Here is a 23,933-nt window from a genome sequence, read left to right as displayed (position 1 = left end):
GATAAGCTGATGAAGTGTTAATGGAAAACTTTTTGAACGTTGTTCCTGTACACCAACAACACTAAAAATGCAATATATTTAGAAAACCAAATATATTGTTCAGTGAAAAAAAAATAAAAAAATTTCCAAATCATAATATTTAGATGATGTATGTTTGAATGTAGTTCACATCTGGAGAGGAAAAAAAAAAAAAAAAAGATGTAACAAAGAAAAAAAAAGTTTTTGGCCAGAGGAGACTGAAATGCTTTATATGAAATACCTGTTAATCTTGTCTTCCAGTCTATACTCCTTGGCTTCGATGCAACTATGCCATGCTTTTTCATCTGGTTACTAAAAGAAACAACATACATGTACACAGAAAGTACATCAGAATACAATGCCTACTTCACATGCAATACAAGATCTGTGTATTGCTAACTGGAAAATATACATTATCTTTACTAATGTGTTAATTGACACATAAAAACAACATTCTCCTGCATGTATTACAGAAAGCTCTTTTAGAATTACTGACTGCTTTACACCACAAGAGGTCACCCTTAAGGAATACAAACTAACACATTTCCACTTGTTACAGTAACACCGAAAGCTAACCAAACTAAACTCAGAGATTCGATTTTTCATCATCAGTATCATTAACTGAATATGAGCTCAACTAATTTTAAACTGCAGGTTTGTTCATTCACAAGGACAATTGCTTCTTCTGATAGAATTAACACTTCTAAGAAATTCAATTAGAAGAATTTTCAAAGAAACAAACTCCTTGATAGACCTTAATGTAAATTCAGCCTGTGAACTGTTTCTAACAGTAGGGTCACTGGTTTTGTTAGTAAAAGAAACATGCTTTGTTGTATCTCTTTTTTGGTTTGTTTGTTAGTAATACCATGATTCTAGTTGATTATATCATTAGTCTTTGGCCAAAAGAAACTACTACATACATCTTTGATAAATGTATTGTCTGTTTGCCTAAGCACCCAAGTAATACTGATCTACATATATTATTAAATTTATTATTAATTTGCTATTAAAATAGAAATCTTTCCTCCCTTAAGTTATATAGACGAAGACTTTTGTCTTCAGCACATGTTTAATTTAACACTCCTTATTCCATTTATAGTCCATGTACCAACACAACCTGATCCCCTAAATTTCCTTCTAAGGCTAATAGAAGCATGTTAGTAACGTTATTATTTTTATTTTTAACCCGTTAACTTAGTTGCTATAAAGCTTAAAGCTAAACTGTTTTTTAAGTGGTTTGCTGGATTGCGGCCTAAATCCTGTCTGCCAGTCCAGACAGAGCTGTAAGTCATCCTATCAACAGATGGAGACAGAATAAAACACAAAGCTCGTGTAAGATCACTTCCCTATCAAAGAGACTGGAAAGCTGACTGCTATCAGTCAAAATTTCCCAAGCAATCATTACAGAGGAACATTCACTTCATTATGGCCAACGGTGAGTCATGCTTTCCTTTAGAGCATGAATATTAAAGTTCTCTAAAATCCAAATGCTTATACAAACTATCCTGAAATTCCTTCACCTCATGTATGGCAGTCCATAGTCAGCTGAAGAAGCAACACTTGAAAGATGGGGAAAAAAAAAAAAAAAAAAAGACAAGCACTTGCACACCTAAAGCAGACCAATATGTGTAGATACATAGTTTAAGAAACAGTTCTACAGGACATGTTAAATACAATTTAGTGTATTAATACAAATCAACACTTGGTGCCATTTACGTGAGTTGTCCTACAAACCATTCTGAGGTTTTGCTTTCCCTGAAATGAAGACTATAACCTCGGCAAAGGACACCAAGTAAGTATGATAATAATAACTACTTCACTCATCTAGTACAGATATACTCAGAAATCAGAATAACAACAATGATATGCAGGCATGGTGACATTACCTGCCTATATGAATACAGATGTCTGAGTTTGCTTTCCTCAGAAAAAATAAAAAATAAAAAAAAAATTAAACTTTATCCCATCCATGTCTCTTCCCCTAAAACATTAATCCGTAGGAAGAATCCAAGAAACTTTAACAGAAACAATCCTACAAGTTTTGTAGGATATAAAACGAGCCGAATAGAAGAGACACTGAAGGAAAGGATGTGATAACCTGAACAATTACCAGATACAGAGTATACATATGGGCAATGCCAGGAAAGACTATATCAATCAAAGTTTGAACTTTGGAGGGTGAAAAAAAATGAGGAAAAAAAGTTTGGTTGGAACCTGTGCTTCCTTACACAATAGTATCAATAGGTTTACAGACATAGCATGCATAAAAAGGAGATTGCTGCACTGCTGGTATTCACAGAATCACCAAGATTGGAAAAGACCTCAAAGATCAAGTCCAACCATCCACCTACCACCTATATTTCCACACAAAACCATGTCCCTTAGAACTATGTCTGAATGTTTCTTGAACATCTCCAGGGACAGGGACTTCACCACCTCCCAGGGCAGCCTGTCTATACTCTTGAGAAATGTCCTCATAAATTAATTAGCTTACCAGGAACTCTCATTATTTGCAGAAAGAGAATACCCTGAATATATACATAAATGCTATACATTAAAACTAGTGGGCCTGTTTATCTTCAGGGAGTATGTACAATTCATGAGTTTCGTGAGAGTACAAAATCTCTTATGTATCTTTACCATGCTGTCAACTCCATTTCAGTCAGAGACTTTTGCTTCTTTGTTATCTTTCTACTTTCATGTAGGATTGAAACTTAAGTAGCAAGATCTTGTTAAGAACTTTGCAGTTAAAATGTAATCAACCTACTCTAAGAAACAAGTTACCTAATATTGAAGGGAACTGGCTTGTCAAGAGAGTGGTTGCCTTGGAAACAAAGTCAATTGGCAGAAATCTGATCAGCTGAGAAGGGACTCATCAAGGAAATCAACTGACAGACTCTGATGATTTACAGAAGAGAAATAACTTGACAACTGGTTCATCTCTATCCCTCTTATACAAGGGAGATGATAGCATTCCCTACAAGGGACATTGCTTTCTTGAATGTACTCAGACTATGATGACTTCCAAAAAGAACATGAGTGAGAACTGCAGCAGTATTTTTCCTCTGTAGAACAGTGTATATTGAATTGAAAGCAGCATTCATTCAGAAACCACTTTTATACATTTGCTTGCTCTAACTATGATGATTGTTTTCCATTTTTAATCAAGGAAATTAAGATGAATTATCAACTTACGTGATCTGGAAGATAACTAGATTCCACAGAGCACCCTTTAACTTTGCATTTATAAGCATCTTTTGTTGTGAATTCTATGTGACTGCATAAGAATAACTCTTAGGAGGCAGGAGGTGTGTGAAGATTTCAAAAGAACCAAACTGCTTTCCACTGACAAAAAGTGAAGAAATTAACATGCAAGGAGTTTCTGGAGACTAACAAACAAAACAACATTTTCCCTCCCTCAGCTCCATACAAAACATTCAAAATATTAGTAAATCTCAAACATCAGCAACATTTAGTCCAGAAAAGGCAACTCAGAAGACAGCTTGGAAAGACAAACACTACACTGTCTGCTCAAGGTGCCATCTGCAGAATATACAGTAACACTAAAACTTACATGTGCATTTTACACACACGTTATAAAAATATGAAACAAAACATTGTCTAGTTTGTCCAAAAGCTCATCTTCAACTACTCTTTATAGTATACAAAAAGACATCATAAAGCTTGTAAGTATGGACACAGATAGACCTCTTTAGAAGTTCTTTCCTGATAATAAGCCCTAGTCTGTGTTGCTGCCACATGAAAGATCTCTTATCACCCACATACTTCCATTGGCCTCAATGCTAACTTACAGTAACCAAAACCTTGTCTTCAAATATCTAGAAGAAAATCAAACTTTTCTTAAGCTCTGAAAGTAGAATAGGCAATGAAATAAGATGCAGACTGTTTATACATAAGTAAAAGCACTAAACAAACATACGTTGAATGCACTGGGAAGTCAGACTTGATACAGCTACATCCAAAATCAAGGATTCTTGGTTCTCAGTAATAAGAACAGATTCAGAACAATGCTAAGCAGATCCTGGCAGCCTATTCAGGCAAGCCAGAGGTATCAAAAGGGTTACAAAGCACAAAGGGAATCCTGCCAGAGTAGATCACAGCTGTCTCCCCCAATAATGGGAAATCCTGAAACAATTATGCCATTTAAGAAAGACTGTTTGACATGTTACTGACCTATCTGTTCAGGGAGAGATTACATGTACACCATAATTTAGGTTTATTTTTAATGCTAGCAGTATACAGGACAACATACCTTCTACTGACAAAGATCATTTAACTACTTAAGCAAGTCTACATTTCCCTTTCAACTAAAGATTCCAAATTTCTGTATGGGCTATAAATGGAAAAACTGTAAGAATATGCTGTGAAAGTAATACAAAACCAGTAAGTTATTAATAAGAACATTCATGGGTAAGTAAACTAGTTTTCTTCTTTCGAGCGCCTGTCATTCTGTGTGTGATTTCATAAAAGGAGTCATATTGTGATGATTTTCACAGGCATAAAAAATACAATCTGGAATAGTGTCTCAGTCTTTGAGTCTTCATTCAGCTGGACAACATTACACTGTGAAGCTTCAGAAAGATCACACTGCCTATTAAAATATGAACAGAACAACAGAACTTCTTGACAGCCATGCAGAACTCATCTACAGGCATGCAGTTACTTGCACTGTGATTGAAAAGACTTAGCTAAAATCAGGAGGGTGGAGGGGAGAAGGAAGAGCTCTTATCATACAAATCAACAATAAATTTCCCTGGTCGAAAAGCATTTTTCCTAGTACAAATCAACAGCAGCCATAAAGTCTTTTTGAAAATGTTTGTGTCGACTACATAGGAAGAAATAATGCTACATCTAACGTCTAACACTTGCTAAGTAGATCTAATTGTGGAAAATATGGCCTACGGAAACACCTCACAGACAAATAGCTTTGGTAAACTCAACTCTCTGAAAAATAAACTCTTTGATACTCCCCTATAGAAAAATACAAAGCCAGTAAAAAAAGTAGTCTTGTCCTTAAAGAAAACAAAAGGACCTGCTGTAAGAGCCTGAAACTCTTCTGCTCCCCTATCCAATGATAAAGGCATACGTTCTTGCACAGGCTAAGAATAAAGGCTCTCCTATGTTCACAGCAGACCGAAGTACTTTTGCACAATCAGAAATGAGAGACAGGGAGCTTGGTGCATACAAGTGCTTTGAAAAGAGATCTTGAATCAAGGGAAGGGTTCTGTGTCTCCAAACTTAAAGACAGACGAGGTCCTAAAAACCACCAGGATAGATTATGTTAGCACCAAATGTAAACCACATCTTGCCACATCTTACCTTTAATAATTTACTGAGTAAGAGGAACTGGAACTATTCAGGAGACACACACATGCTTCCCTTACTAGACAATAGGAGACTCCCTCCAAAAACTTCTTTGTTGATGTGTATAACAAGCAGAATATCAGGATACTCAGGTTCTAAAAAAAATTCTTCAATGTCACTGTAGACCTACCATAGATGATCCACCAATTTTAAACACCTGATATTCCCCACCCCCACAAACTGTACAAACCTCCAAGAAAAACACTGCTGAAAAATGAATTCTTTATGTTATCCATGCACAGCACTTGCAGATATGAAACATAGCACTGGTATTTTTTATCAGTATTAGAAATAAACAATGCATATATCTGACATAATTTCCTGCTTAGCCGCGGTACACTGACAGAAAAACTGAATGCTTCTATCAGATAAGGAGCTTAAGCCTTCAAAACACAAAAATGTTCCCCCTTTATCCTAGAGGAAGGGTAACTTTTTTAAGGCTTCTGGATGTCAGAAAAAATTAAAGGGCTACAGCTGTACAAAACACTAAATCAACAGTAGCAAATTTGACTCAGAAGAGATGCTACAAATTTTACTGAGTAAACATTAAGAAAACAAGCAACTCAGAAGCATTTGTGTGTGCTATATGTTTATTTCACACAAGGCTCAGTCACACTGGCTATGAACAATACAGCCCATCTGTGCTAGAATATTCATTAAATCGAAAAGTTATCTCAAGGCAGAAATGGGTTAGACACTGAACAGTCCAACACTGCTCTTAGAGCTCTTGATGTTTATAGGGAAACTAAGTACTGAGTCCTGCATGTTTTCCCCAAGATTCAATAAAGATGCACCACTTAAAGTTATACTGAACATCTAACTTCCACTGGGGTAATTATAGTTTGCAAGCCAACTATTCAAGATCGTTATCCTTGCTTCTTTTAGATATACAATTAGAAAAGCTATCCATTATAAAAACAACAACAAAAAAACATCAAAAAATACCAACCAGATACTTCTAATGTGAGTGCTTCATGAAGACAATGGTAACTTAGAGGTTAAGATGCAGTTTTCCCATTGCAATGGAAATTATGGCTGTTAAAATTTCACACTTTGAGTTTGAAGCAAAACCACTCAAATCACTCGGATAGAAAAGCAGTAGTCAGGAGGACTAGACCAGAAAATTATACAAGGGGACCAATGTGGGCACTCAGTATTCCAGCAATAGAGCACCGATTAACATCCATAGTTCAACTCAAATTTCACACCAGCTGAAAAACAATCAGAATTTGACACCCTGGGGAAAAAAATTAATTAATTAATTAAAAAAAAAAAAACAAAAACCAAAACACACTAAAGGAAAACAAACAACAACAAAACAAGACAACACAGCACCACACACCAAGGCTCTCAATTTTGCTTGATCAAGACTCAAACACACACTCTACTTGAAGCCTTCTAATAAAAACAAGTGTACTCCACAGTGAGATCAATCATCTAAACATTGTGAATATTACAGATAAAAAATGGACCAGAAATTCAGCCTGTCTCTCCAGCCATCTAGCCTGCTGTAATTCTTGTCTTAACACAAAGATGGCCTTACAATGTTTTAAAAAAGCATTCAAGAAAAAAAAATAATAATAAAACAACCTGAAAGGTAAGACCAGTTACATAGGTACTTAAGAAACTATTCAGATGATACATGTAAAAAAACCTGCATGTTATTATGCAAATGCTGTTCACTAAAAAATTCAATTGATATTATGAAACTAAGCAACTAATAGGAATTGTTTTTATCTTTTGGCAGAATCAGAAAAAAAAATATTTTGCTTTACTGTTCATTCTGATAGCAAAAATGCCCACGTGCCAACTAATATTTGCATTTCCTATTAATCTATTTATTATCACTTAATTATACTATCCAGATATTTTATGTTGCTAAAAGTTTTCCGTCTTGTCACTCATTGATTGAAGAGGGAATATGGTTTTCAATTTGTTTTATTTTAAACGAGGTGATTTCCTCCTGACCCATAACATAGTACCTAAAAGGCTTTATAAAAAGTGCTACTTCACTGAGCTACTTACGAGAACGTATTTCTATTTAGCTCAACTACTAAACTTTCTATGATGTCACCTCAGGAGACAAACACTGTAAATACAAACACAATATGCCTCAAAGAAAAAAAGAATAACAGCCCAATTTTTAAAGACTACTTTTCTTTTAGTAAACATAAAGGAGACAATGTACTACTTGCAGACAGCTAAAATAAGCATAATTCAGAGTATTAAACCAATTAGATAAATCTCCAATCAGTCCTGTTTCTTGGTTACGATATTCAAGTGCACATAAATAATTGAAAAAGTGTACTTGATGATACAAATGTCCTGAAATTATTTTATCACCAGAAAAGACAAAAGAAGAAAAGGAGTGAAAACTGTAACTGAGATTCTGATACCATTGATAAAAGATAATAGTACAAAGGTAACATAATTTGAAAGAGTATGTCGACAAATAGGCCAACTATATTCTGAGTCATCCTGAAGATGAACAAATAACAATTCTTCTATAAAAACAATCATGAGCACAGTCCATTACTTACGACAGCTCCAGCAATAAAAAGAATACAGCATTCTGTTTATACAGACTATTAAAGAACCTTGTGTACGTGTTAAATAGTATGGTTTACAAGAATAAGAGAAGATGATTAAAACACTTTCACCTCGACTTTCTTATTCTTCACAGTCTTTGCATTTAATACTTAATATAAAAAATACCCTTAACAGTACCTATTTGTGGAAGAGTATCTTTAGGCAAGCAGACAACTGATAGATGAATTACAATCTTAAAAAAAAAAAAAAAAACCAACACCTAAAATAAAAGTCTAAATATATTTCAGTCCGAAAAGCATGGCATCTTCATCTATCTTACTTGAATCTTGCATAAGCATTCTTATTCTAAAGAAAATGTCAATCTAAATTCATTACTATTAAAACCTTATCTAGACTATGAATTGCCCTTCCTTCTTGACTCCTTCCATGGCACACCCTTCCACTCTGGCAACTCAATTTCAATTAGTAATAAGGGCTCTCAAGACCTAGGTTTCCCAAAAGTGGAGACTAATAACCTTACTCTGAATTTAAGGGCTAGAGTGGAAAGACTCCTTCTGCAGTAGGCAGTAAAAACAAGCCTCAGCTCCACTTGTTCATGAGTCAATATCACAGGTAACTGCTGCTTCATGCTCTTTTCTTCAGCAGTCTATACAATTTCTACTCTGAAAAAAAGAGCTTTTCATTTTCAATTTTCTCTCAACATCTTCTAAAGCTATATAAAAACAGACACCTTCTTGAAGGAGGAAGCATTACACTTTCTTTGTCAAACACTTGAGAAATTTCTGTGAAAATTTTTGCACCACTTTATCATTTCCTTCTTAAATGGTCTTAACAGCCAATGGAACTGAAGCACAACTAGAAAAAGATTGTCTAGGAGTAGAGTGGTTTCCTGTTTCCATGTCTTCATAAGAACACAAAAAGTTGAGGAAATGAGAAATGAGAAAAGACAAATCCTAAAGGAAGTCTAGATAATCTGCAGCAATATCAGCTAAACTATACCACAATCTGATATTCATACAATGCCGTTAATTCAAAAACTTCAAACAGAGCAAAACAGATTTCTTTCCTGAAAGAAGCATCCATTCTATCTCCTTAGAATTCCTCTTCCTTGAGGACAAATGGAAAGAGTATTTTAAAGCCCATTCAAGTTATCAGATAGAAATTACTTCCAAAATTCATTTGTCTACAAGTTTGTTTGTTTGTTTTTCTACTAAAGCTTACAAGAACTCTAAAAAGCACAAAAAAGAGAAACTAATCATGTAGAAGAAGTTGTTGAACACTTTAGGACTGTGTCAAACACATACTCACTAAGGACAGTGATGCTGATAGAAAATAAAGCATACTACATCGTCCTTACAGCACCATCTAATCCTTTTGTAGATGTTTATAGAAATCTTTAATTAATAGAAGCACAGATCAGGCCACTTGGAAGTAAACTGTTTGTCACCAAGCTCTTCCTCGCTGAAGGCGTCTGTGTTTCTAAGGAGCCCTGAAATGTCATCGAAGCTTTCAGAATATTGAGAAATTGGAGGAGGAGGAAAAAAATATTTGTCTTTTCTCAGGATGGAAACAGTTGGTCAGCAAATCTGCCATTCCCAGTGACACTTGCATTGAAATATTTGAATGCAGAAAGCATTTTATAAGTTTCATCTCTGTAGCAATCACAATAGACGGCAAGACACAATGCCTGGATAAAGATATAAACAAAACTCAGCTTCCTTATGATTGTCAGAAGTTCCTCCTTACTTTCCAGAGGCAACACATCAAAACATTCAGATCTGCTTAAATTAATATACCTTTTCTATTACAACTAGATGGTTATTAAAAAAAAAACATTACTGTAAACTAAATGGCAAATAACTGTTCCCTAAGAAGTCTTGAGGTTTCTCATTTGTCATTGTTGTTTGTTTAAAGCCCCTTTATAAAGTGACTTCGTCAGTGCTGCTGCTTCTTTCCACCAGCCCTTGGGACAAAAGAATTTGAGATGGAAAGTGAACAATCCTCTTGCTTGAACAAAGCACTTCCTGCTTGTTCCCTTTGAAATAAATGTAATAGCACTAATAAAAGGGATCTGCCATACTATTTATGCATGCTTTGCAGTTTCATTATTAACAGAAAAACAACTATTAGAAAAAATATTTTGGTACACATATAGGAGAAGCAGGCAAAGCCTAATGAGGAGTCTCAGACACCTTTTCCTGTATTTCCTCATGCTTAATTCCTGCAAGGGTTTGTAAATCACTAGGATATAGAATTGTGGCTTACACAACTGCTTAAAAGGAAGGATGACATTAAAGTCATCCATATTAAAGTTTTCACATTTCTGTAAGTTCAGTCTGCTCCTGAATATAACGTGCAATATATCATTTAACTTTGTACAAGATGATTTAAGTATGTATGACACAGAAATAGCCGTAATTTAATCACAGCTATCATCTCGTAGATATAATGTTCTATTGAGAAAGAACACCAAAACTCTATTGCAGGGATCCCTCTATGGTAATGGAACCTTGTCGATACAATTTGTATCCAGAAGAAACTCCAGGAAATATACTGAAGGACAGATTTGCAATAGCTTTCAACTGCTCTGTCAGATGAAGAATGATCTCTCTGAACTGAGAAAAGGATATAGATCAAAGTCTGCCTGGCTCATGTAGTATCCTCTGAGTACTGAACTAATGCGTTTATTGGCGTAAGTCTTAGTAATGACTTCAAATGTATGAGAGCAGCTAAGATTACCTAGAGCCAATCCATCATACAACAGCGTGAACTGCTTGGGCTGATATAGTTGGGAAAACAGCCTGAGGGATATCTGTACTTTACTAAAGGAAAAGCACCTGGTATTATTTTCACACACACTGCAGTACTGCAGGTATTCTGGTATTCAAAACCATATGGGTTCCTAAATATTCTTAGTGACCTCCAGCACAGGGGTATAAGCTGCACAGGCAGATCTCTTAGGCTGCATTGGCAAAAATTATCTTCTCAAGTACAGATAGCATGCACACCCAAAACACAGACCCTGTGTTCAACACAGAAAAGATAGAAGAATGTTACGATATTCTTCTGTTTTGAAGAAAACAGATTTGGAAAAATCTTAGAACAGGATTCGAAAACATTTTTCTGTATTTGATATCTATGTAGTTAAAGTAATGTTTTAGATTCAACTACCTTTAGGATTATTCTCCCTAGTTTGAACACAATACATGACAAGCTAGAAGCATTAGAAGTCCACTTGTTATGGTTAGAATCATTAGCGTCCTAACTATAATTATGTGAGAAAATTACATAATAAGTCATAAGGAAATTAAGCAAGTGGAGCTTATGAAAAATGAACACTGATAACCTATCCTTCAAATGCGCATAAGGATATTTGAAGAACTGAAAACAGCATTTTCCTCTTTCTATTTTTTGTGTTCTTAAAATTCTCTTACACTGAGAATCTGAACTGAAAGTGGCCATAAGACTGGATGTTGCAATAAGCAAACTTGTCAGCAACAGGCCTTTTTTGCCAACTCACAAAAATACTTCAAAACAGAAGTCAATAATTCTCTTAAACTATTTTCAAAGTAAAAATCACAACGTTCTGTGCTTCGAGTTACTGGAAAACAGTGATTATGACACACAATGCCCTACAAAATGTGTAACTCTGAAAAGCACAAATAGCAAAAAATCCAAACCAAAAACGTGTGGAGCTCTCAAGCTTATAGAGACAAGCGCATACCTTATGAACAGATAGAAGGAATGCACAATGAGCTCTAAGTTACCTATTTAAGCAGACATTCAAGATTTAAAATTAAGACTCAGAAGAAAGGTCATTCTCTCCAGTTTGTAAAAGTAGCAAATGACCTTTTCTTATTAGAGATGCTTGGACACCATTAAGTAACTATCTGTTTCAACTGCTGTACCAAATTACTTCATGCCACGGTTTTACTAAGTAAAAGTCAAATTACAGTAACTTATGTAGTGTGATAATTCATACAGTCTTTAGCTAGAAAGTCCTTTGGGTCACTGATCTTAATGAGAGAAAATGATTTCACACCAAAGCTTTCTTTGAGTTTTACATTTATTCACTCATGGTTTTTCCATCTCTGAGCTTTGATCCTTCTCCCTCCCCTTACAATCATGAAACTTCTTGTTTGCTCCTTCTTTTAGAATCTTTTTTTTTAATTTTGCTTTCAATTTAATATAAAAGAAGAGCATTATGATAGCTCTGTTACATATCAGTTCCTAAAACACCTTCAGCAGACAACACGTTCTAAAGTATTTTATATCATCATCAAGTAAATTAATGAAAGGCTTTTTCTTTTAGAACTTTAAGAAAATTCTCCTTAATATAGAAGATGCATTAGAATATCCAGAAAAATAATTTCTTCATAAGCCTAATAATGAGCTAGAAAGAAGATATTTACTCGTAAACATTTATTTTAAACAGTGAACAATTGTTTATGGGATGTGTTATGGGACGTGTTACAAAGTTTAAGTGTTATTTATTCTTTACTTTAGAGATTGTTAGATCTGTCAATATTATTCACAGCTGTCTGCCCAGCTACTATTGCAGCAATCGATACATCTACTGATTACAAAGTGCAACGTTCCACCCTGTGCAAGAGCTCAGATCTGAGTTAAAGAAAGAAAAAAAAAGACTTCTGAATTGCAGAATGGATATAATCTAGGTTCAATAAAATCAGACTAAATGCACATAAACCTCATTAATCTGTTACAGCTGCTTGATCACAGAAAAAAAAAAGATTTAAAAAAAAATTCAAAGCTCACAAAATATAAAAATCTGCCCGCATTTCCAATGAGTTTAAGCTTATTCTTTATGTATGAACATATATCCTCAAAGCCAGAGCTGAAATCTTACCTCTACTCATCAACGGAGATGAGGCAAGAACATGTAGTATCTTAAAACAACAGGCTTGAACTAGGAAAAAAATAATTGAATTTAAACTCGAATATTTTAAATGCAATTACTAGAAGAGTTAGTTTTGAGATGATGATGATGAAAAAAATAAAAAGTTTTTGTAAATAAAGCAACTGCCTATCTACAATTTTTGGACAAATCAGTCTTTTGACTATAAAAACTTAAGAATATTTTGTCTAGTGATGTGAACAAAGTTTTGTCTTAATGTTTTAGTGCTACCTTAAAATTCCATCAATTCTAAACATTTTGATACTCACACAATAGAGTGACTAGAAAGAAAGGTTGTGTGGAAATAGCACGTTACCATACTCAAACAATACTGACCTTTCACCTTTTAGCTGAAATAAAAGTTTTCCTGCTGTGCCTTTTAGAACATCTTCCCTTTCCGGTTTACCACTATGCTCATTACAAATTAATTGCCTGCTTTTGTCATTAAATGGTGTGTATGCCCTTTGCTCTGCTAAGCAGTTATCATTAGTTCCATGAAGACTACTCATCATAGCTGGTTCTTCACAATCAAGCTTCTCTTCATCTGAAACAGACAAAGAAAATATATTTTGTAGGAGTGTTCTTACACAATAAATACACAGGAGGGAGCTCAAAATGAACTACTTGTTTCTCATGTTATAGTATCAACATTTTCTCGCATCACTTTGAAAAGTGAGAGCACTTGAGACTATTTTCAGCAAAGCATTCAAAGTATTTTTATGAACATCACTCCTTTAAGGTTTAACTTTATTTTTACTTTATGTTTTCAATCTTTCAACTTTTTTTATTTCCCCTTTACAGACTGGAGGATTGTACCTCATAAAAGAAGTGATTATTTTTCAGGATCTAAATACTATGAAGGCAAGTAAAAGGTAACTGGCAATCCTGCACCTCAGTATCTACCCGTTATGAAAAGAAACGGAAGAAATCAAATGCTACATAAACATTTACAGGACACCAGAATGACCAAAGGAGGCAATAAGAGGTATAGCTACATTAGGTTCTCAACTTCTTCATCAATATATCAGGGCTAATGGACCTTGTAAAAGAGGTACACAGTAGCACAGTAAAATTTAATACTTTTTGCATAAGACTTATTTTGCAGTAAGATTTTAAAAGTGATATTCAATTTATCATATAAAGTAACAATCCCAGGCAATGGAAGAATTATCATTTTTGTAAACGAGTCTTCATTAAAGACAGAGCTCTAGCACATTCCATAATGAGTTTGTGTGCAGGAAATCAAGATCACAAAAGTAATTTTCTTGCAGACAGAAAATGACTTAAGCAACATGTTTAGTGACCTTTATTAAGTCTCCGCTAATGAAACTTAACACTAAATATGATGTAGCTGGAGACCTGTCAAGACTTATTACCCTTATTTACTCTTCCTTTTACGCTCAAGAATCCATCAAAGAATCTCCTTAGAAGATGCCATCTCGTTATCTCTTCAAATATTTCAGCATTTACTCATCATTTAACCCACTGAAGAAAACTTTCAGGAAAAAGCCTCAATTACTTAAAAAGCTATAGGAAAAAAGAGGCATCTGAGAGTCTTCCAACTTATTTTCAGAAATGAAATCCAGTACCATTTTTGGAAATCATTTTGAGGACTGGCTTTAAGCCATTCAGTATTTTTAAAAATTTACTCTGAAAGGAGTGGACGGTTCTTTAATATGATAATTAATACGATATCAAAACACATCACACAGTTGTATTTGTAGGAAGTAAGATTCTTACGGTGATCCAGTGGAGCCATTTTAGCAGGAAAGGCATCTCCCTGAGAAGTTCTTCTGAATAACTGTGCCCTAGCATTGCTGATTTTCCTAATCTCTGCAGCATCCACAGCAGGCTTTGGAAGGGAAACAGAAGAATCTTCATCCTTAGATGAAATGACTAGTATTGGCTTCTGTCATAAAGATAAAAGAAATTTTTGATAAAAACACTATTTTTTTATGTTTTGCTTAAACAAAAAAAATGAAAAAAAATTATGAAAAGAGGTATATTCAGAATAGAATAGTAAGAGTTACACAGGTTGACTCGAGAAGAAAACTCATCTAAAATCTAAAGATAATATTGCACTGAAAAAGCTGGAGCACTTCTACTAATATCACCCCAGAAAGCCATTTAAAAGCAAACACCTGGGGATGCAAAAAAACCCAGAAACTAACCAGCTAACCTAAGCTGTTCAGTAGAGTAACTAAAACTTGAAATTCCTTCCCTCAGAAATACTCATTTAACATTATCTGCAGTGTGCAATTCTAGAGACAAATCCCTTCTTTGTGATTTCTTTTTGAGAGCTAAAGTAGCATTTCCAAAACACTTCAAACATGTTCCTATCCCCTATACCACTTCCTATCATACTGTGACAAGTCATATAGATCCAGAAACATGCAAGTTCTCATTTTATTCAGGCCAGTATCTTGCATCTTAGAGTATATGAACACCACTCTGAACATCTAGAATTTTCTTCATGCTTTACATAAATATATTACCATTCAATACTTGGGTTTTCTTTTTTTTTTTCCCCTTCAATAAAGAATCCATTTGAAGGTTTTCAGTTTAACCCTCAGGAGCTTAAGTGAAGAGAGCCCAAGAGGTGAGACCCCACAGCCACCGCAACTACAACAAGCTCTGTATTTACAGTGTATGAAAAAGACAGCTTAACTACTGATAAGATCAATGCAAAAAGCCTTCGTTTTTTCCACCCACTCGCACACAAACTAAACAAAAATTTAATACCAGTGCTTAAATCTGAATTTAAATACACTTCTTCTACAAGTAGGTATGGTATTTTTAATCTTATTGATGTAAACAATCTATTTATCAAAATTACGAAGATGACATTTCTTGGAAATTGTTGAGGATTTTTTTCCTACTTTCCCATGAAACATCACATTTAGAATACCACCTAAGAAATGATATATACAGCAAGCATACTTCATTGTTTTAGCACGCTTTCTTCTTCTGGACATGGAACAAACAATTGTGACAATACTATATTTCTTTTGAATCTTACCAAGCAGGAGACTCCACTACCTCTCTGGGCAATCTCTGACAGCGCTCTGTCACCTGCCCAGCACAGAAATGCTTTCTGATGTTCAGAGGAATCCTTCTGTGTTTCAGTTTGTACCCACTGTCTCTTGTCCTGGTGCTACTGAACATGGCTGAGAAAAGCCCGGCTCTGTCCACTTTGCACCCTACCCTTCAGGTATTTATACACATTGATGGAAGCCAGCTGAGCCTTCTCTACAGTGAACTGTTTCATCACTCTCAGCCTTTTCTTATAGGAGAGGCGCTTCAGTCCCTTCATTATATCTGTGGGTTTAACTGGACCAACTCTTCAGAGGCTCTGTACCACTGTTTTACTGAGGAGCCTAGAACTGGACCAAGCACTCCAGGTGCAGTCTTGCCAGCCCTGAACAGAGGGGAAGGACCACCTCCCTCAATCTGCCAGGAACATCCTTCTTAAAGCAGACCAGAATGCTACTCAGCAAGGGCACATTGTTGACTCATATTGATGCTTGTGACCTTCTGTATTTTAGTAATCTCAAATGAGAAAGCTGACTAAAGTTTCCATCTTCTAATTCTTGTTAATGTCACTTATAATTTTGATGCAATACAGTAATATTGGTATAGTTGACATTATTTCCAGCTTCATTTTTAAAAAAATGACAAAGATGACTTTCTAAGTCTCAGACTAATATTCTAACAGACTTTTTTTCTCTCCAATCTATTTCAACAATATCAAACTCCAGAATTACATTGCACTGCATAAATTCTTACATATTTTATGTCAGCATTGCATGGAGTTACATCCACAGTACTCACATAATCCAATGGGCTGAGACGAACACCAGAAGCAGGTCTTGATTCAGCCAAATCAAAACTGGAAGTATGAAGACTAGGATAAAGAGATTAATCATAAATTAATAAAGCAGATGCATGCTTGCCACCGGACAGTTTATTTCATACATATCTGTAACAGTTCTCCAATATATGCCTAACTTCATGCAAAAACACAACTGTGGTTAGCACCCAAGCTATCTGACATAAGCTGCAGGGCAGAAAACTCAGGTTTGTACAGGCATGAGCACACTTCTTGCTGTAGCACATGCAGAACAAGCATGGATGCCAGCCTGAGCTATCTTATTACTTGATCATCAATGAACAGCCAAGTCACTCTCAGGTTCTTATGTAAGGGTACACTATGTAACATGAAACATAAGAGGTAGAGTGCCTGAACATGGTATGGCCACTGACTGACTTGTATCACAATTCAGACATGGTTTAGCATCATTTCTGGCATGCCTCACACATAACATTACAAATAGAGCTGATATACAGCTCCATACAGCTATTAAATAATTGCCATACAAGGAGAGTTAAAAAATGAGTGGGGAGACAGATTTAAAGAAAAAAAAGAGAGAGAAAGAAGGGGAGAAAATATTAAAGATCATATCCAAAGCCCAACGTAAAAGAGTTTTTTCTTCTGTAAAAAAGACAGAGACCTATTGCATTCTGTGAATCATGTTAGGTGCTAAAGTCATACATAGATTTGAAAGAAATACTTCAGTACAAAAAATTCTGTTTAAAGGTAAGCATTTTTTAATTTCAAGAACTATAATTTTGTATTTAAGAGATCTGAGAAAGTGCTGAAACACAAACAGTTTATGATGAAATAAACACGCTTTCTCAGTTTCTAGAGAAAAATATAAAGATTATTCAATTTTTAAAATATTGTCTTAAAAAGAAAGGTGTGTTACAGACCATATTTTTTACACTATTCTCTGCATACAAAACTATTCTAACAACTGCTTCTGGTAGCTCTAATCCACAGGAACTTCTGGGACATGCAGATTAACACCAACAGTAAGCATCATTAGAAAAAGGCAAAGGATGCGATTAGAAATACAGATTAACACAGGAGAAAAATCACCAGAAACATAATTACAGATTCAAATCATGCTGCTAAAGGATGTTTGAAAAATCTTAAAGTCACAGTACCTAAAAACTGAAGGAGGTCTATTTTGAGGAGCCCGTGAAGATCCAGATCCAAAAAGTTTCCTTTGATCCTCTGCAGGTGTAAATGGCCTCTGAGTTCTTAGTGTTCGTAGAACACTTCTGGCTTCATTTATAATCTCAGAACTGGTCTTCTGCTTTGACACTGGAAGTCTGTAGAACGGCTCTGGCTTTTCCATGTTCTCATTCTTTGAAGCTCGCCTTAGTCTGTAAAGTAATGTACAGGAAGAAGACAAAACAACATGTAAAGGCAGAGAATGCAATGGAACTTTTAAGTTACAAAATATTAATATATATTAATATTTCTTCTACCTTAAGGTATTACAAAAAAAAAAAAAAAAGTATCAGAGAATAAAAAGTGGTGAAAAATAAGGGAAAATAAGCAGTTATTGGCTCTATGTTTTCCTCCTTTATTCTCAGCTTTGCAGGAAAATGCAGAAGCAGAGCAGAAAGCATCTGACAGAATCACAGAATCACCCGGGTTGGAAGGGACCCCAAGGATCATGTAGTTCCAACCCCCCTGCCTAGCAGGGCCACCAAACATACACATTCAGATCAGGTTGCCCAGGACCCCGTCCAACCTGGCCTTAAACACGTCCAAGGACGGGGCATCCACAACCTCCCTGGGCAGCCCGTTCCAGGGCCTAACCACTCTCCTAGTAAAGAACTTCCCCCTAACATCCAACCTAAATCTTCCCTCCTTCAACTTAAAACCATTTCCCCTAGTCCTGCTGTTGTCAGCCCTTTTGAAGAGTTTACTCCCCTCCTGGGTGTAGGTTCCCTTCAGGTATTGATAGGCTGCAATGAGGTCACCCCGCAGCCTTCTCTTCTCCAGGCTGAACAAGCCCAACTCCCTCAGCCTGTCCTCATAGGGGAGGTGCTCCAGCCCCCTGATCATCTTAGTCGCCCTCCTCTGGACCCTTTCCAAAATCTCTATGTCAACATGACATGGAGAACCTGTATTTTTCCAATGGGAACTAAAAATTGCCATGTTAGTACCATAGTGTTTTCTCAGCAAAACGCTGAATTCCCAAAAACAACAGAAAATCTGTTTCTGAACACCTGAATATTTATAAAATATAGTAGTCCAAACAGGAATTCAATAATAAGCCTTTTAAAGAAACTTTATTTCCAATGAACTTAGGAAAAAAAACAATGCAAGTTACTGATTTTACCAAGGAAAGCTTTATAATAAGTCTGAGGTGTTATTATCAGTAACTGATTAGCAAAGACCCCAAGCATATTCAAACAAAGACAACACTAACATAAATTATCAACCCAAACTTTCAACCAGTTTTTTGTTCTGCTGCATCTTCCATCAAATGCTGTGAGCAATGGAAGACCTGCTTCAACAGTCTCTCAAAACTCCCCAAAAAATCACTGGCTATCCTGGTGCAGGTCTCTGTAGATATCATTCCTGTAATTTTGCAGCAAACCTATCATGAACTTTAAGCTATCAAAAATTCACAGAATCACAGAATGGCCAGGGTTGGAAGGGACCTCAAAGATCATGAATCTCCAATCCCCCTGTCACATGCAGGGCCACCAACCTCCACATTTAATACTCGATCAAATTCATTCAAATTCATTTTGTGTTTCAAACTTACCTAAACATAAACTTGTTTCTGCACCATCTTTGACTCAGACCTATCTTCTATCCACGCGCTTTGTTAAAGAGCCAACAGTAGATCAGAAACTGCTTTCTTGTTTATTTCTGAACTATCATAAAATGGCTGCAGTGGAAAGGGTCCTTAAAACCTACCCAGTTCCAACTCCCTGCCATGGTCAGGGCTGCCACCCCCGAGCTCAGCTGCCTAGGTCCCATCCAATCTGGCCCTGAGCACCTCTAAGGATGGGGCACCCACAGCTTCTATGGGCAGCCTGTGCCTGCGGCTCACTGCCTTCTCAGTAAAAACAGTTCTTCCTAACATTTAACCTAAATCTCCCCTCTCTTAGTTTAAAACCACCCCCCCTGGTCCCACCACTATCGAGCCACTTAAAACATCATTCCCTTCCAGCTTATAAGCTTTCCTCAAGTACCAGAAGGAACCATGGAGAAAAAGCCCTATTTCTCTAGTTTCTTAGTTTATTTCTTCCTATCCACAATTTTAAGTTTCCAGCTGCCTCTTCTGTTCTTTCTTTCAGGATGTGCACATGCTGGCAGTCTCTTTAATTAATACACAATACAACCCCCTCAGGTTAACCACACAAGGTCAAATTAAGAAGCACCAACATCTTTCACTTCAGCATGCAGAACAGCACAACACAGGAACAGATCAGGAGCCTGAGCCTGTCAGTATTTTTAATCTTTCCTATTACAATTAATACATTAGTTTTCCTCACTGTAACTGAATTTAGCTACGATTCATACTCTTCCTCCTATCATGATTCAAGAGCATTAAGTAAGGAATTCCTGTGGAATTGTGTTTGGAACAATTATACAGCTATTTCTCACTGAACAGGGAAGGTAGACCACTATTCCCTATTCTCCCAGCTACTAACAAGTCAAGGTTTTGACCTACAAATTGCAGGCCTTATGTGTAAGGACATAAGGGCAACGAGAACCACGTTGAACAGAAACAATAGTAAACTGTATTCAGCATGATTCTACACATCAGAAATGTGAAGAAATTCACATTTTTTCTTTTTCTGGTCCATGCATTTCCAGATGTCCTGCTGAATTTTTAGGATTAAATATCTTACATTCAATCTCTAAAGAGTGCTATGTTCTGTAGCTCTTGAAGTCTCGGAGCTTTGACATTGGAACACCATCAAATCACAATGGTTGGAAAAGATCTAAGATCATCCAGCTCAACTGTCAATCATCCCCATATGTCCACTAAAATGTGTATTATATTGCATTTACACCCATGTTCTCCATAGTTGTATTAAGAAGCCACCTGAGAGATACGATGCATTTCTGTGAATCAGTACCATCTCTGATACAACTACCTTCAGCTGTAAATGCTATTACCAACTGCAAATCATCCATCCTAGAAGTACGTTTATTTGTAAGTTGCAATTAAGATTTCCAGTATAATAATTTTTATTTGTCTTCACTTCTTATCTATTTCATTTTAACTGGTAATAGAACTTTTCAACCATAAGCTTAACTACTAAGTTCTACCATTTGGCCACTGTTTGGATCATGCTTCCAACTCATTAAGAGTTAAGTTTTAATAATTAACATTTCAAAGGGTACCTATGATTTATCTTGAATGCCTGACTGAGCTCACTCTGCTGCTCTGGTGCATCACATTTCCCTTCTGCTGCTGTAGGAGTGGCAGCTGGCAGGTCTCTGCTTTCAGGCACCCAGCAAGAAGGACAGCAGTGGGCTTGGGAGCTTTCATGGGGAGGGGAAGTCCTGAGCACAACTTAAGTTTAGCACCAATCCCATGACAGCTTAATTCTTCCTAATTTTGGCATATAGTACTATTATGCACATTCAGAATTGTAGTACTGATAGGATACAAGTGTATTATTAATTGGTATCCCATAATTATTAGCCAGAAAATGTAATAAAGCACAGGGAAACAAGTAAGCAATGTCATAAACTAGATGTATATATACATGATAAGATAAGAAAGGTTATTATTTCTTGCAAGCAATTAAGAACCATGGAAATTCTTTATCTGAATTTGGCTGCTGTGCCAACATGGTGTGCCATCACAGACAATACAACCACTGTCTCTTTCTCAAAAGGCCAACAGAAAGATTATTATTCCCTATTTTATCATGCCTAAGGCTGAAACATTCAAGTATCAAGCAGCTGCTCTGCTGCAGCAGCGCTCCAGGATGAAGTTTCACCTGCTCTCTCCCATCCCAAACCCCAGAAGCTCTGAGCAAGTAGTCTAAGCTAGCTATATCATGCCAGTTTCCTTCTAAGTAGTGTGGGAAGCAATGAGTAGAGAGCAGTAACACAGGATGAAGGAAGGATGACAGCATCAGCTGCCTAGATTGCCATCTAGTTTTACTCTTGTTTGTTTTGTTGTTGGTTTTGTTTTGTTTTTAAGGAGACTATTTCTATTTGGTTTTTTATTTATTGGTAAGATTTTCTATATATACACTTCTCAAAAACTCTACTTATGCCTTTCTTTAAAATACAATACCTTAGGTAAAAATCAGAAATAATTCTAATTATCTGTGCCTCTTTTTGAAAATCCAGCAACATTCCCATTTTGCTCGCTAGTCCAGCAGGTACACATAAAGGCAATGTTGCAGACTCAAGATCAACATAACTGGCATGTGCAGATCTTGTCCCTGCTGCTGTCACCATTTTCCAGGTAGCCCTTAACTTGCACAGGTGATGCTCCTCTCTGTCTCTCATCAGCCTCTGAAAAGCTGTACTCAGTCTCTTGCCTTTTCCCTCACTTGCTTCCTCCAGAGGTCTCGTCTTTACTGTACAGAAAGATTTGAAAGCAGCAGATAACAGTACAGGATCAGAGAGCCCCAGCTCAGAGTATGGTTCAGAGAACCCAAGATCAGACCCAGCTATCACTAGCAGTGAGATAGCTGCACCCTCACAGCACTCACTCTGTGTCAATCAGCAAAACCTGGCTGAGTACATCAGGACAGCAGCCAGCGTCGTGCTACGTGTAGCTCAGATCTCAGAAACGGGATCATTTAACCACTAAAATACACACAGAGCTCTGGGCGCTCACTACGCTCAGCACTGCGTCTCAGAGCAGTACCAGCTTCAGGCTTAAAAAAGCACCAAATCATCACAGCAAAGAAATAACCTTCAGCAGACACCAACCTGATCTGGAAGACCAAAAATGTTTCCAAAGCCTACTAAACAACCACGCTGGATGAAAACGAGGTATGGCGGCGAGCTTTGCCCCACCGGTTACAGGCAGCACACACTGCCTCACCGCCACCAGCGAGGAGAAAGCCCGTGCTGTAGCCACCAGTGTCCTCACGGGTGATGAGTGAACCCGCAGCCCGCCTGCCAAACCAGCACTCTGAGGTAGTTAGCGGGGGGCGGCTGCTGCCGGCAACAGGCGCTGCCCTGCCGGCTCCCCTCCCGCTCGCCGGCTGTTCCCATGGCAACCGCACACATCATGGCCGCCGAACCGCGGGCAGCGCGCCGGTGACGGACGGGCCCCTCACTCACCGCTGGCAGGGGACGGCGGCCCCGCCACAGCCGTAACGTCTCACTCGCTCCCTCAGAGCACCTGCGGGAGTGGAGGGGAGACGCCGCAAACGCCGAGACGTCGGGACGCTTGCGCGGGCGCATGCGCAGCACGCCGCGGTGGATTGAGGCGTGCGGGGCCATCGCTCTGGCGGCGCGGTGTTGGTTGTGGCGGACGCGCACGGGAGAGGGGCGGGGATAGGGGTCCTGCTTCAGGAAGGACTCCGCGGGGGGTTCAGATGGCAAGCGCTTCTTTAGGTTTGTCCTGGCCTCCATTGAGGACCTAGTAACAGGTGGCAATGAAATCTACTTAGTGTTGACAGAAGTTACTCATTCAGGTAAAGTTGGAGATGTGCCTTTATATTGCATTCTAAGTTCAGATTTGTACTGATTGAAACGAGTGTTGTTAAACCTTTTTGACACAGTAAGCTATAGCAGCTACAAGCATTGGTCATGCCAAGGTGACCAAATCGTGGCATAGCTGCATCTGCGAAAACCCAGCTCATGCACCAGTTTCAGAATGACTTGGTTTGGGTGGGGACTTAAGCCCAAGCAGCCCCAGCCTCTGCTGTGGGCAGGGCTGCCACCCCCCAGCTCAGCTGCTTAGGGCCCCATCCAGCCTGGCCTTGAGTGCCTCCAGGGAAGGGGGACCACAGCTTCTCTAGGCATGTCACTCAACTTCAACAGCTTCCAGTTAGCACTATTACGTCTCCTCACATCTTCTCTGAGAAACTGAGAAATGACTGGTTTCCTATTCTTCCATATTGTGTCTTTGCTACACATATGCACATGCACATATGGCAGAGATACCCTGTTCTTCAGGATCCCACAGGCTGGATAGCTTTGCCATACACACATGCGCACATGCGGTTGGGTGGCATGAGGGGGTCACTGGCAGTGTGCCCCCCAAGC

The 23,933-nt window shown here is 37.4% G+C and overlaps 1 protein-coding gene across 2 annotated transcripts in view; it reads right to left on the bottom strand.

The window, feature by feature from the left end:
- The window catches only part of ARMC2 (armadillo repeat containing 2), a 64,855-nt gene extending 41,744 nt beyond the window's left edge, over window positions 1-23,111 (bottom strand). The window contains exons 1-6 of one of the 2 annotated variants that reach the window (XM_048937626.1): window positions 23,004-23,111; window positions 17,876-18,097; window positions 16,700-16,772; window positions 14,609-14,777; window positions 13,205-13,412; window positions 260-330 (exon numbers count right to left, since the gene is read on the bottom strand). In XM_048937626.1, the coding sequence (XP_048793583.1) occupies window positions 260-330; window positions 13,205-13,412; window positions 14,609-14,777; window positions 16,700-16,772; window positions 17,876-18,069 (715 nt within the window). In that variant the 5' untranslated portion in view covers window positions 18,070-18,097; window positions 23,004-23,111. Of the gene's footprint in view, window positions 1-259; window positions 331-13,204; window positions 13,413-14,608; window positions 14,778-16,699; window positions 16,773-17,875; window positions 18,098-23,003 lie in introns of those variants that run through there. The other variant, XM_048937627.1, reaches the window with a different exon arrangement.
- Between the last annotated feature and the right edge of the window lie 822 nt (window positions 23,112-23,933).

This window comes from Lagopus muta, chromosome 2 (assembly GCF_023343835.1).
Source record: "Lagopus muta isolate bLagMut1 chromosome 2, bLagMut1 primary, whole genome shotgun sequence".
NCBI classification, from domain to species: domain Eukaryota; kingdom Metazoa; phylum Chordata; class Aves; order Galliformes; family Phasianidae; genus Lagopus; species Lagopus muta.
This window is presented reverse-complemented; position numbering and strand designations above follow the sequence as displayed.